At 35.4% G+C, this 13,217-nt stretch overlaps 1 protein-coding gene across 4 annotated transcripts in view; it reads left to right on the top strand.

The window, feature by feature from the left end:
• The window catches only part of BRWD3 (bromodomain and WD repeat domain containing 3), a 243,496-nt gene that overhangs the window by 67,673 nt on the left and 162,606 nt on the right, over positions 1 to 13,217 (top strand). For all 4 annotated transcript variants that reach the window (XM_030304700.2, XM_032592278.1, XM_030304699.2 and 1 more), the window contains exons 7-11: positions 773 to 933; positions 2,794 to 3,015; positions 7,405 to 7,505; positions 8,028 to 8,098; positions 9,027 to 9,127. In XM_030304700.2, coding sequence (XP_030160560.1) covers positions 773 to 933; positions 2,794 to 3,015; positions 7,405 to 7,505; positions 8,028 to 8,098; positions 9,027 to 9,127 — 656 coding nt within the window. The remainder of the gene's footprint in view (positions 1 to 772; positions 934 to 2,793; positions 3,016 to 7,404; positions 7,506 to 8,027; positions 8,099 to 9,026; positions 9,128 to 13,217) is intronic.

The following is a 13,217-nucleotide window of genomic DNA, read 5'->3' as shown; positions in this document are numbered from 1 at the left end:
TTTGTTACTGAAAACTTAATGTGTTTTCATAGCTTCCTTTCTTTTTTCACTGTATAAATCTATTACTCTTGAAATATTAGAGACAGCTTCATATGGAGTGAATGGATTTGAAGAGGTAGGACAGGAGTTCATAAAATTCTCTATGTTATTTAAAAAAAGAAATTAATGTTTTTATTTATTTTTGAGACAGAGAGAGACAGAACATGAGCAGGGGAAAGGCAGAGACAGAGGGAGACACAGAATCAGAAGCAGGCTCCAGGCTCTGAGCTGTCAGCACAGAGCCTGATGCGGGGCTTGAACTCATGGACTGTGAGATCATGACCTGAGCTGAAGTCAGATGCTTAACCGACTGAGCCACCCAGGCACCCCTCCCTATGTAATTTTTAAGGTGTATTTTACTTAACCAAATATAGTCTTTACTATAAAATTCCTTCATGTTATAGTAAGATTTACCCATATACTTAGAGTGACAGTGTCTTTGACTGTAGTTTACCAAGAAAGGCAAAACAAGAATGTACCTGGGAAATGAGAGTACGGCAAACAGAAAATCAGACTTGTGGGATTTAAAAGAAGAGTATTCTTAGTGCTTTGTGTTAGTAAACTTGAGTTCATAAAATCATGAAATGTGTAATGGAATTTAGACTTCTCACAGGGTAAAATGGCTGTGGTGTATATACCCTGTTTTACCTCATCTTAATTTTTATGATTTAACTTCATGATGTAGGTTTCGCTTTAGATTTTAAGAAGGAGTCTCCTATTTTATGTTTTTCAGTGAATATCACCTCTGCCAGGCAATTAACTGGATGCAGTCGCTTCAGCCATATTTTCCCTTCATCTGCTTACCAGCACATTAAGATGCATAAGAGAATTCTGGGGCACTTGTCATCTGTCTACTGTGTAGCATTTGACCGAAGTGGGAGAAGAATTTTTACAGTGAGTTTAAAATTTATGATACTAAAGCATAATAGAGATTTACAACAATTAAAGGTAGGCTTCATGGCACTGAATTATACTTGTAAGCAATTCATCCTTCTTAGACACATGAATGCAGGAAAAGATGAATAGAAATTGAAAGTCTCTTTTCTCATTCTATTTAAATAATGAGTAAACTATAATGTCCTCTATGTTTTGGGAAATGTAATTAAAAACAATGAAATCTTAAGGCCTTATATACATAGAGATGGTTAATTTATGTGAAACAATTTTATCTACTCAGTTTCATTTCCTTTCATTTTAGCAAACATTTATTAAAATGTATTTTCCATTTGTCATTTAGTGTAGTTGGTGTCCATTCTGCTTAATTAAAATGATTACATCATTCATATAGTTGAATAATTGTACTACACAGTTAGTAGCCAAGATTAGTTATTGTGTATATCTTTCTTTTGTTTTAGTACTAATTATTTTTTAAATTGTTTTTTTAAGCTTTTATTTAAATTCCAGTTAGTTAACATACAATGTAATACTAGTTTTGGGTTCAACACTTCCATATAATACATGGCGTTCATCACCACAAGTGTTCTCCTTAATTCCCATTACCTATTTTACCTATTCCCCCAACTGGCCTTCCCTCTATTAATCATCAGTTTGTTCTCCATAGTTGAGTCTTTTTCCTGTTTTGCCTCCCTCTCTCTTTTTTACCCTTTGCTCATCTGTTCTGTTTCTTAAATTCCACGTATGAGTGAAATCATATGGTATTTGTCTTTCTCTGACTTCTATCACTTAGCATTTTATTAACCAGATCATATTGTGTGTTTTTGAGTACAAAATTGTAGCACGCTAATATTTCTAAGAAAGGGTTTAGTGCCATTGCTTTAGTACTAAGTTAACATAGAAGTGTAGTTAGTGGCATAATTTTCTTTTTAAATTTCTATGATACAGTAAATGAAGTAGTTTGCATTTGAGAAATTATGACTCCTTGGAGTTCATTAAAGACTCTTCCATTGACATTTCATAACTGCAAATGCATCGTTTAAGTATTTGGATGTTGATGATCATGATGAGAGTGACAATTGCCATCTTTTTATAAACATAATTACTAAATAGCTTATTTACCACATTAGATTAGAATTGATTTTAGTATTTTTAAAGCTCTTTTGAAATTCTCAATAGGAAGTGCAACATAATATTTTCAGCAGAGATTGTTAACAAAGACTCATATTTACTAAGAAATGCATGTAGACTGGGGCGCCTGGGTGGCTCAGTTGGTTAAGCGTCCGACTTTGACTCAGGTCACGATCTCGCGGTTTGTGAGTTTGAGCCCCACGTCGGGCTCTGGGCTGATGGCTCAGAGCCTGGAGCCTGCTTAAGATTCTGTGTCTCCCTCTCTCTCTGCCCCTCCCCCGTTCATGCTCTGTCTCTCTCTGTCTCAAAAATAAATAAATTAAAAAAAAAAGAAATGCATGTAGACTTAAATTTTTAAGTATCTATAGAAAAAAATATTCAATTATGATAAAAGGCCATCAGGTATAAGGAAAGAAATAATGCAGATACATTTAATGCCAAATCACTTAAAAGTGAGTTAAAAATATTTTGAGTTGTTAAGATTGGTAGTTTTGAGGAGTTCTTCACAAATGCCATTGTCAGTTTGGACAGTGCTTTGTCATTGCCATCATTTGGACATCAGTTCTATTTCTTACTGGATCCGTATTATATGGACAAAGAGATTAGAAAGTGAAGGCTCAGAAGTAATTTAAAAAAATCCTGCCTTTGTCATTTGGCTTTTTTTTCTGGGGTGGGGGATTGCAAATTTTCGCTACATTGTAAATCTTCTGTCCTTTTGTATTACTATAGGGTTCAGATGACTGTTTGGTGAAAATTTGGGCAACAGATGATGGACGTCTCCTTGCTACACTTCGAGGGCACTCTGCTGAAATTTCTGACATGGCTGTTAACTATGAAAACACTCTTATTGCTGCAGGCAGCTGTGATAAGGTTGTAAGGGTGTGGTGTCTTCGAACTTGTGCACCAGTTGCAGTCCTTCAGGGACATTCAGCTTCTATTACTTCCATACAGGTAAGAAAAATGAAAAGATATCTCTAACATATATAATGAGGGTGGGAATTCTCTCAGTTTTTGTTATATTGTGTGGATATTTATAAAGAATGGCAACAGAAAAATATTGATCTCTAAGAGCTTTGTCCCTACTCTGCTCTGGTATTTTTTTAAAGTTCCTGTTTTATATAAATTTATTCCCTTCAGAGATAATTAAAACCTCATTGAAAAGATTTTTCAAATGCAGTGTAAAACATCTTATTTATCTTACTAGTATTTGTGAAGAAGGGAGAAGACTTATAAATGCCATAAGGAAGCAACACTAATACCTGTTAGGTTATAAACAGGTTCTAACTTGAATATTGGCATACTTTGTGTTAATATTTAATGCAAGATGTTTGTCAGTCGGATTGTGTGTGTGTGTGTTTGTGTGTGTGTGTGTGGTTTGATGTTAAAGAAATTTTATTCTTAGTTACAGTGATTTCTTATTTCAACTTGATATTTGACATAAAATACATTGACTTCCTTTAAATTCTTATTCATAGAGCGTTTTTACTAAATGTTGGTAGTGAAAAGTCCTGGATAGCCCCCAAAAGACTTTTATTTAAGAAAACTAAGCTGAATTTGTCCTCTTCTTTGTGTTGAAAGCAAAATAGAGGAATCCCTCTGAAACTGTGTTTTACACTTTGGTCAAGGAGACCATTTTGTGGATGAGATAATTACTCCCATTTACTTTTCCTTGTTCTTGAGTCACTAAAAAGTATGTCAGTCAATTTTTGTGTGTTATTTAAATAAAATATCACCTGTTTATGAGGAGCTAGCAAGAATTAGGTTTAATATATATTGGATTTTAAAAATTGTATATCAAACTTTTAATCAGTTGAAATTATTTTATGTCTCCTGTTTTAGGAGTTTATTAGTTACTTGTGTTCCTACCATCGTATCTGCCAGATTATTTCTGGAATTCAGAAATACTCTCATATAACGAAAAAAAAAATGGCCACTGATATTGAAAAATGTTTATGATACTCTCCTTGGCTTCCTCATAGGTTGATTTTCTAATTTCTATCTTACTTTGTTTACATGTAGGAGCTCCCTAAAGATTGATGGATCTCTATCACATTCTTTCCTTTAGTGATCTCATTAAGTCTCGTAGTTTTGGATTTCATCTGTAGGCTGATGATTTTCAAACTTATATTTTCATCTTGGGACCTTTCTCTTAGTTCCATACTTGTATATTCAGCTACCCATTTTGTATCATCACATGAATTTCATGAATCTCAAACTCAGCATACTCAAAATTGAACTTCTATTTTCCTTTCTTAAATCTGCTTTTCCTAAAACTTTTTTTCAACTAAACAAATGGCTATTTTATCCTTCCAATTGCTCAGAGTAGTCATCCCTGACTTTTTTTTGGTCTCTTTTATATCTCATATCTAACTTGTTAGCATATAATTTTGGCTCTACCCTCAGAATAAATCCAGAATCTGACAAATTATCATGATCTTTATCATTTCTATTACGTTTCAAATAGTTATCATCTATGACCCAGATTATTGAAGCACATTTCCAACTGATCTTCCTGCTTCTTCCCTTCCCTGTTTCTTGCCCCAGTCTAACCTCTGCCATAGCAGGCTGTGTGATTTTAAAATGGAAGTTAAATCACGTCACTGGTACTCAGAACCCTCAGTAGTTCCAAACTCAGTGTTAAAGTTGAAGTCTTTACAATTACCCACATTGTAAGGCCTACATTCTCAGCCCCTTGCTCTCTTTGACCTCATCTTCTACTAGTTTTCTGTTCTCATTCTGCTTTAGCTGCTGCTATGCACTCTGCTTTGTTAGACCACTCTGCCTCCAAATCTGCCTTTGCTCTGTTTCATGTCTCTGGAACAGAATGCTCTTCCTTAGATAGTCACATGGCTTATTCCTTCACTTTCTTCGCACTTTGTGTGTAAATTTCTCTTTCTCAGGGACTTTCTCTAACCACTTTACCACTCTAAAATTGTAAATTGTTCCCTGAACCGGCACTCTTTATCTCCCCTTAATTTTATTTTTTTCCATAGTAATCAGTACCATTTAGTGTGAATTCTATATACTATACTTACTCTTTGCTAATTGACTGTCTCCATTAACATCATGGTGTATTTTCCTTTCAGATTTTTTTTAAACAAAACAGATATAAAATGATATGATGTTAATAGAGGTTGCCTCTGGGTGGTGGGATTATTTTTTTTTAAAAATTATGTCTTTATTTTATTTTGAAAGACAGACAGAATGCAAGCAGGGGGAGGGGCAGAGAAAGGGAGACTCAGAATCCGAAGCAGGCTCCAGGCTCTGAGCTGTCAGCACAGAGCCCAGTGCGGGGCTCAAACTCAGACTGTGTGATCATGACCTGAGCTGAAGTCAGACGCTTAACCGACTGAGCCACCCAGGTGCCCCTGGGTGGTGGGATTATAAGTAGCTTTTATTGTTTCTCTATATTTACTAAATTTACTTTAATAATGATGTATTAATTTATATTCAGAAGTGTACATATCTTATTTGTATAATCTCTAACATGATTTATTATTTAAAAACAATCCAATTAGGGAACATTAATACGCCAGATCCACCTTTGTGATTGATGAATGTATTTAAATATAATGGTGATAATAAAAGTTTTAGTGTTTTTTTCAAACTTAATAAAATTATACTCTTTTATATTTACTTGTCTTATTTGTGTGTATCAGAGATCAGCAAATTCATGGATCTGATAGTAAATATTTTAGGTTTTGCAGACCGTATGGTCTCTGTCACACCTACTTAACTTTGCAGGCCAAAAGCAGCTATGGCCAGTGTAAGGTGACTTTGTCCAATAAAGCTTTATTTACAGTCACAGGCAGCAAGTTGGATTTGGCATGTGTGTTGTAATTTGCAGACTCCTGCTGTAAATTGTGGATTAAGTTTTCAATTGCAAGCTTCTTTATCTCAGAAAGGAAAATATAGGCATGATACCTGAGTACTGGTTCTTTACTGTATATCAACTGTTAATGGATAACATTAATTGATAATCTTTGTTTGATTTAAATTCTCTAGTCTTGGTAGAAGTTCTGTGTTTCCTGTCAAGAAAACTAGATAAATGAATTCTAATATCTATAATGATCATTTTCTTTAGATTTGAGGTCAAAATTTATTCAGATCCTTAATATTCATCTTAGTGGTGTTGATTTATCTGTATTTGGGATTTTTTTAAAAAAAAAATTTTAACGTTTATTTATTTTTGAGACAGAGAGAGACAGAGCATGAACGGGGGAGGAGGGTCAGAGAGAGAGGGAGACACAGAATCAGAAGCAGGCTCCAGGCTCTGAGCCATCATCAGCCCAGAGCCCGACGCGGGGCTCGAACTCACGGACCGTGAGATCGTGACCTGAGCTGAAGTCGGACGCTTAACCGACTGAGCCACCCAGGCGCCCCTGTATTTGGGATTTTTAAAACTCATGGCATGCAGAGACCCTGGTTTGATTTCCAACTTTTTTCTGTATCTCAGGCATCAGGAGCCCAGTGGCTCTTCCCTTATCTGATTCTCTTCTGAGGATGTGTAAAATACTGAGAGTCAGAGCCTGAGAATCCTTCATGATAAGGCCATCCATGGTTCATCTAGGGTAGTAGTTGTCCTTTAAATTGGCAACTAAAGTATATTTTTTAATCTATTTTGTCTACAATGATACAGATATTTGACCTATTTTACATTTTCTATGAAAAGAAATGAAAATGATTTAAATTTTAAAAGGACAACATTTATATCATACATTATTGCAGTTGGAGTTTAAAATAAAATGATAAGACCAAAATATTTAGATACAACTTCCTAATCATTGATTTTAGATTGATTTCTGATGCCGTATTCATATGAACTATAAAAATTCCATAATTTTTTGCTATATAAGTATATACTTAGTAGACTTATAATGGCTTACTAGTAATCACCTTGTAATATTTTTCTCCATTAAAAGTAATGAAATAATCTTAAACTGTGATGTTCAGTAATTTTAAAATAATTGTTTATTTATTTTTTAAAATTTTATTTTTTTAAAGTAATCTCTACATTCAATATGGAGCTTGAACTTGCCCTGAGATCAAGAGTTGCATGCTCTACTGACTGAAGCATCCAGGCACCCCTAAAAATAATTGTTTTTAAGCTAATATATTTTATCCTAAATTTGATGACTTTTTTTCTACTATTTCTTGATATTGTAAATTTTTGCAAGGTATTCATTAATCTAGGAAATTTAAATAACTGATATCTTGAATGTGAAATTCTTAATTGAATTTATTTAAGGTATATCTATTAAAGTGATTTTTAGAAGATGCTGTGTTTAAAATAAGTTTGAACATGAAAGCTTTCTATTTGAATTAGAATTTTCTTTTTAGTTTTGTCCATCAACTAAAGGCACAACCAGATACCTCACTTCTACTGGTGCTGATGGAACAATCTGTTTCTGGCAATGGCATGTAAAAACAATGAAGTTTAGGTAAGTTTAGAATTGGGTTAGGAGTTTTGTGCAAAATCAAGCATGTCTCGTTTTCTTTGTTATCTTGAGACGTTCTTAATAGTTGATGTATTTAAGTATGTAAGTCTACGTGTGCATGTGTGTATATATACACATCTATACCTACTTCAATTAGATGTTATAGATTCTAGAATAGAATTTTTATGAAACCAATGTTGGAGAGACTATTTAACTTATACACAAAATTTTTGCAGAGTGTTTGTTTCATTTATTACTCTGATAAGATGACTTTGAACTTCTCTTTGTGATAGTAAGTTACTTGGCAATTTCTTTGCAAAGCTATGATAATAATTCTGGTATCTTAAAGTATATTTGAAGTTTAAATGCATTTTTAACCTGAATGATGGGAATAGAACTTATTGACTACTTCAGTGTGTGTTTTATAATATTGATGTTAAATCTGTAGATATCCACCAGTGTGCAAAGATTCTTGCATGTTAAATGAACATGATGGAAAATAAAAATATCTTCCTTTTCTCTTAGAGATCGCCCAGTGAAATTTACTGAGAGATCTAGACCTGGAGTTCAGATATCTTGTTCATCTTTCAGTTCTGGTATGTGTAAAAATTCAAAGTTTTGAGTACCCAAAATATTAAATAATCCAGTTGTAAAAGATATATTTTTCAATTTTGTGGAGAGAAAAATGTATGTTTGTTAATGGAAACATAATAAAAAATGTGAACCATATGATACTATAGAGGGACGTTTGTGGCCTTTGAATTAACACATGTAATAGCTTTGGAGTGTTTTTATTATTTGCTTATATGTTTTTATATAATTCAGAATTTAGTTGGTAAAAAGTATACCCCTGCTATACACACAGTTCAACACTAAAATCCTGCCCTGATATTTCAGAAAAATGTACTGTGGCTCCATATAGAAGACACTTCTGCAGTATATAAACAGTGCTTTTCTATTACTATGCTAGTTCACCTTTTCTTTTACTGTGGTAAAATATAACATAAACTTTACTATTTTAATAACCATTTTTAAGTGTACGGTTTTGTGGCATTGAGTATATTCACTTTGTTTTGGATGCACTACCACCATCCGTCTCTAGAATTTATTCATCATCCCAAAAGTGGTTGAGTTTTTACATTCCACCTCTATAGCCCTGTAAAGACAATTGTAGCTATAGGTCATTTTATAAACAATTTTGGAGCATTATGTTTTCATATAAAATATAAAGAAATGAGTTCCTCAAGGCCCTGATATTTAATGTTTATTATTCAAGGGCCTGTATTTAGTGTATAGTTGGTGGACTTTTGTTGGGTGAGTGGTATGTATAGTTGTCCTTTAAATACTTCCCTTATTTCTCTTGAATTATACTTATTTTTCTCTGAGATATCGTTAATGGTGAGAAGATAACGGATTTCTTGAAGCCCTCTTACTAATATCAGGAGCATATAATTGAGAAGGCAATTGGAAGGTTTTTAAAGTTCCTTGGTACAATGTTTGCTTGTTTGTTTTTTAATCCTCCAGGTGGTATGTTCATTACAACAGGTAGCACTGACCATGTGATTAGAATATATTATTTGGGTTCTGAGATCCCTGAGAAAATTGCTGAATTAGAATCACATACGGTAAGAACAAAATGAAAAACTTAAATATGTTGCTTTCTTATGTAACACCTGTGGAAAATTGATTTTATTCTTTCCTAATTTGTACCTTAATTTAATATACAGGTGCTAAAATCTGTATGGTAAGACATCTCTGTAATAATGAAGATAAGTGTGAAATTCTGGATTTAGTATGGCCCCAGTATTTAAAATGAGTTCTGTTTGACTATATAGGAAAAGAAAAACATATTATAGTAATAGTTTATGAAAATCTTCTTTTATCCTGCTGTATTTAGTTAATTGTATAAGCTATTTGTTACTTTAAAATCTACATACTTGTTAAAAGACATATTGAAAGATGGTGGCATAGAAGGATCCTGAAATCACCTCCTCCAATGAACACAACAAAACTACAGCTGTAATGGGACAGTTCCCTCTGAAAAGGACCTGAAATCTAGCTAAACAGTGCCTCTACAACAAAAGATAAAAGGCCCACATCAAGATGGGTAGGAGGGGTAGAGACGTGTTCTTGCAAAAAGCCCCACCCCAGGGCAGAAATCCACAGTTGGGACTGATCTCATAATATGGAGCTTATTCTTGAGGGGACTGATCTCATAATATGGAGCTTATTCTTGAGGAGCAAGGTGTCTGTGTCCCACATCAGGCGATCCAACCCTTGGGACCTGCACTGGAGAAATGAGCCCCCAAAGCATCTAGCCTTGAAAACCAGTGGGGCTTACTTCTAGGAGAACCGTAGGGAATGAAAAATCCACCCCTGGGGCGCCTGGGTGGCGCAGTCGGTTAAGCGTCCGACTTCAGCCAGGTCACGATCTCGCGGTCCGTGAGTTCGAGCCCCGCGTCAGGCTCTGGGCTGATGGCTCAGAGCCTGGAGCCTGTTTCCGATTCTGTGTCTCCCTCTCTCTCTGCCCCTCCCCCGTTCATGCTCTGTCTCTCTCTGTCCCAAAAATAAATAAATGTTGAAAAAAAAAATTAAAAAAAAAAAAATCCACCCCTAAAGGCTCTTATACAGATTCACTAGCCCTGGGACCCAGCTCAAAAGCAACAGTTTGCAAGGCACCTAGACCCTATGTGAAGGAGACTCATTTGCTAATCTTAAAGCATCTGCTGGAGAGGCAAGAACCTGTTGGGACTCTCTCCTGGGATAGAGGTGGGTACCATTTTTGAATTCTCCTGCCTTGTTGGTCCTGGTGCAGATGGATGCCATTGCTGAACCCCTCCTTTATGTCTTTAAGTCTACTAGCTTCAATGGGAGCACCTTGCCCATGCACACTGCAGCTGTGGCCTATCCCACCACAGCCAGGTAGGCTGAGTACCCCACCCCATACCACATTCAAAACCTGCCTGGACAGGGATGTGCAGCCCACACAGGAGATACCCCCTTGAGCACCTGGCTCTTGTGGCCCCGGGGGGTATTGCATTTTTAGACCTCATGTTTTTTTCGTTTTCTAAAGTGTATTTATTTATTTTGAGAAAGAGAACAAGCACAAGTGGGGGAGGGGCAGAGAGAGAGGGAAAGAGAATCCCAAGCAGGCTCCATGTTGTCAGCACAGAGCCTGATGCAGGGCTTGATCTCACAAACTGTGAGATTACGACCTGAGCTAAAGATCAAGAGTCAGAGGCTTAAGTGAGCTACCCAGGCACCCCTGTACTCCATGGGTTTGAAGCAATTAGAGACAGTGTTTGGGAGTTAGCATTCCCAGGGCACTGTACAAACAGAAGACTGAAACTCACCCGCAGTCTTGATGTGAAAAAGGCCTATTTTCTTGTCCTGGGGCATGTCATACAACCAGAGGCTACAGAAGAGCTCTCAGGGAACATGAGTAGGAATTTACCATATTAGTGCCCTCACTTGGCCCCATCATAGTTCGCTGTTAACCTCACAGAAAGGAGATTATACGCACGTCTAAAGCTGTGGTTTTTGCAACTTTACCTAGGGGACACCTCTGGAACTGGTCTGGAAGTCAGCAGTGTTTACGATTATGGACTCAAAGACTATTATTTGCATATCTTAAAAGATACTGCCTGACAATCTGGCTTACGATTAGCCTGAAACTAGGCACTGTCTGAGATCCCTCCCTTTGGAACAATGACAGGTCTTGGCATACCCTCAACAACTGGGACCTTTGAAGAACAAATTGTGCTACTTATAGATAACCAAAAGCCAGGGTATGGTTGAATTGGTAAGGTTTATTTCCAATGCAAGGTCATACTATACAATTTCATTTATATGTGGAACCTAAAAAATTAAAAAGCAGAAAGAGACCCATAGATAGAAAAAAATTTGTGATTGCCAGAGGGGAGGGAAGTGAGATAATTGGCAAAATGGGTGAAGGGGAGTGGGAGATACAGGTTTCTAGTTATGGAATGAATAAATCATGGGGGTAAAAAGTACAGCATAGGGAATATAGTCAATCATATTGTAATAATATTGTATGGTGACAGATGGTAGCAACACTTGTGGTGAACATAGTATAATGCATAAACCTGTCAAATCACTATGTTGTACACCTGAAATTAATACACAATAGTGTGTCAACTATAATAAAAAATTTTAAAAGGAGGAGAGGTAGCTATCTTATGTGATACATAGAAACAAACATGGAGTCAGGCAAATTGAGGAGACAACGTATATGTTCAGATGCAAGAACAAGAGAAGACATTAGAAAAATCCCTTAATGAAATGGATATAAGTAATCTACCTGATGAAGAATTCAAAGTAATGGTCATAAATATGCTCAACAAACTCAGGAGAAGAATGGATGAACACAGTGAAAACTTCAACAAAGAGATATTAAACCATAAAGAAAGTAGCAAAGAGAAGTCACAAAGCTGAAGAATACAATAGCTGAAGTGGTAAATATGCTAAGAGGTTCAACAACAGACTAGACAAAATAGAATGGATGAGTGACCTGCAAGACAGGGTACCAGAAATAACTGAGAACAGTGAAAGGAAAAGAAAATTCAAAAAATTAAGATAGTTTAAGGGACATAGGAGACTATGAGAATAAAATATGCATTATAGGGGGTCCTAAAAGGTCAGACAGAAATAAAAGGGTAGAAAACTTATTTTAAGAAATAATGGCTGAAAATTTTCCTAATCTAAGGAAGGAAACAGACAATCAGTTCCAGGAAGCCCACAGAGTTCCAAGTAAGAAAAAGCATTCAAATTAAAATGTTAAAAGTTAAAGAGAATCTTAAAAGAAGCAAGAGGAAAACAACTTGTTGCATATAAGGGAACCCCCATAAGACCATCAGTGGATTTTTCAACAAAAACATTGTAGGGCAGAAGTGAGTGGGGTGGTATATTCAAGATACTGAAAGGGGAAAAAAACATCTAACCAATAATTCTCTACCTGGTAATGTTATTAAGAATTAAAGCGGAGATAAAGAGTTTTCCAGGCAAGCAAAAACTAAACCAATAAACCAGCCTCATAAGAAACATGAAAGAGAATTTCAGCTGAAAAGAAAAGGAATTAACTAGTAATGAGAAATCACGTGAAAGTAAAATATGACACTGATAAAGGCATATATATATATATATATATATATATATATATATATATATTAAAGGTAGGGGATTAACTACCTATAAAGCTAATAGGAAGATTAAAAGAAAAAAATAGTAAAATTAATTATATAATAATTAGTATAGGGATGCACAAAACAAGTTATTTATTAAATGCTTATCTTTTTTTTAAAAAAAAGTTTATCCATTTATTTTGAGAGAAAAAGAGAGCACATGGCCACAAGTAGGGGAGGGGCAGAGACAGTGGGAGAGAGAGAATCCCAGTTAAGCTTCATGCTGTCAGCACAGAGCCCGATGTGGGGCTCATATCTCACAAACCACAAGATCATGACCTGAGCTGAAATCAACAGTCAGACGTTTAACCAGCTGAGCTACCCAAGCACCCCAAGATTTATTTATTTTTTAATTAAGTTTTTTTTAAGGTTTAAATTTCAGTTACTTAACAAAGTGTTACATTACTTCAGCTGTACAATATAGTGATTCAACAATTCCATACATCACCCAGTGATCATCACAAGTATACTCCTTAATCCCCATTACCTATTTAATCCATCCCCCCAAAACCCA

This window comes from Lynx canadensis, chromosome X (genome assembly GCF_007474595.2).
Source record: "Lynx canadensis isolate LIC74 chromosome X, mLynCan4.pri.v2, whole genome shotgun sequence".
NCBI classification, from domain to species: Eukaryota; Metazoa; Chordata; class Mammalia; order Carnivora; family Felidae; genus Lynx; species Lynx canadensis.
This window is presented reverse-complemented; position numbering and strand designations above follow the sequence as displayed.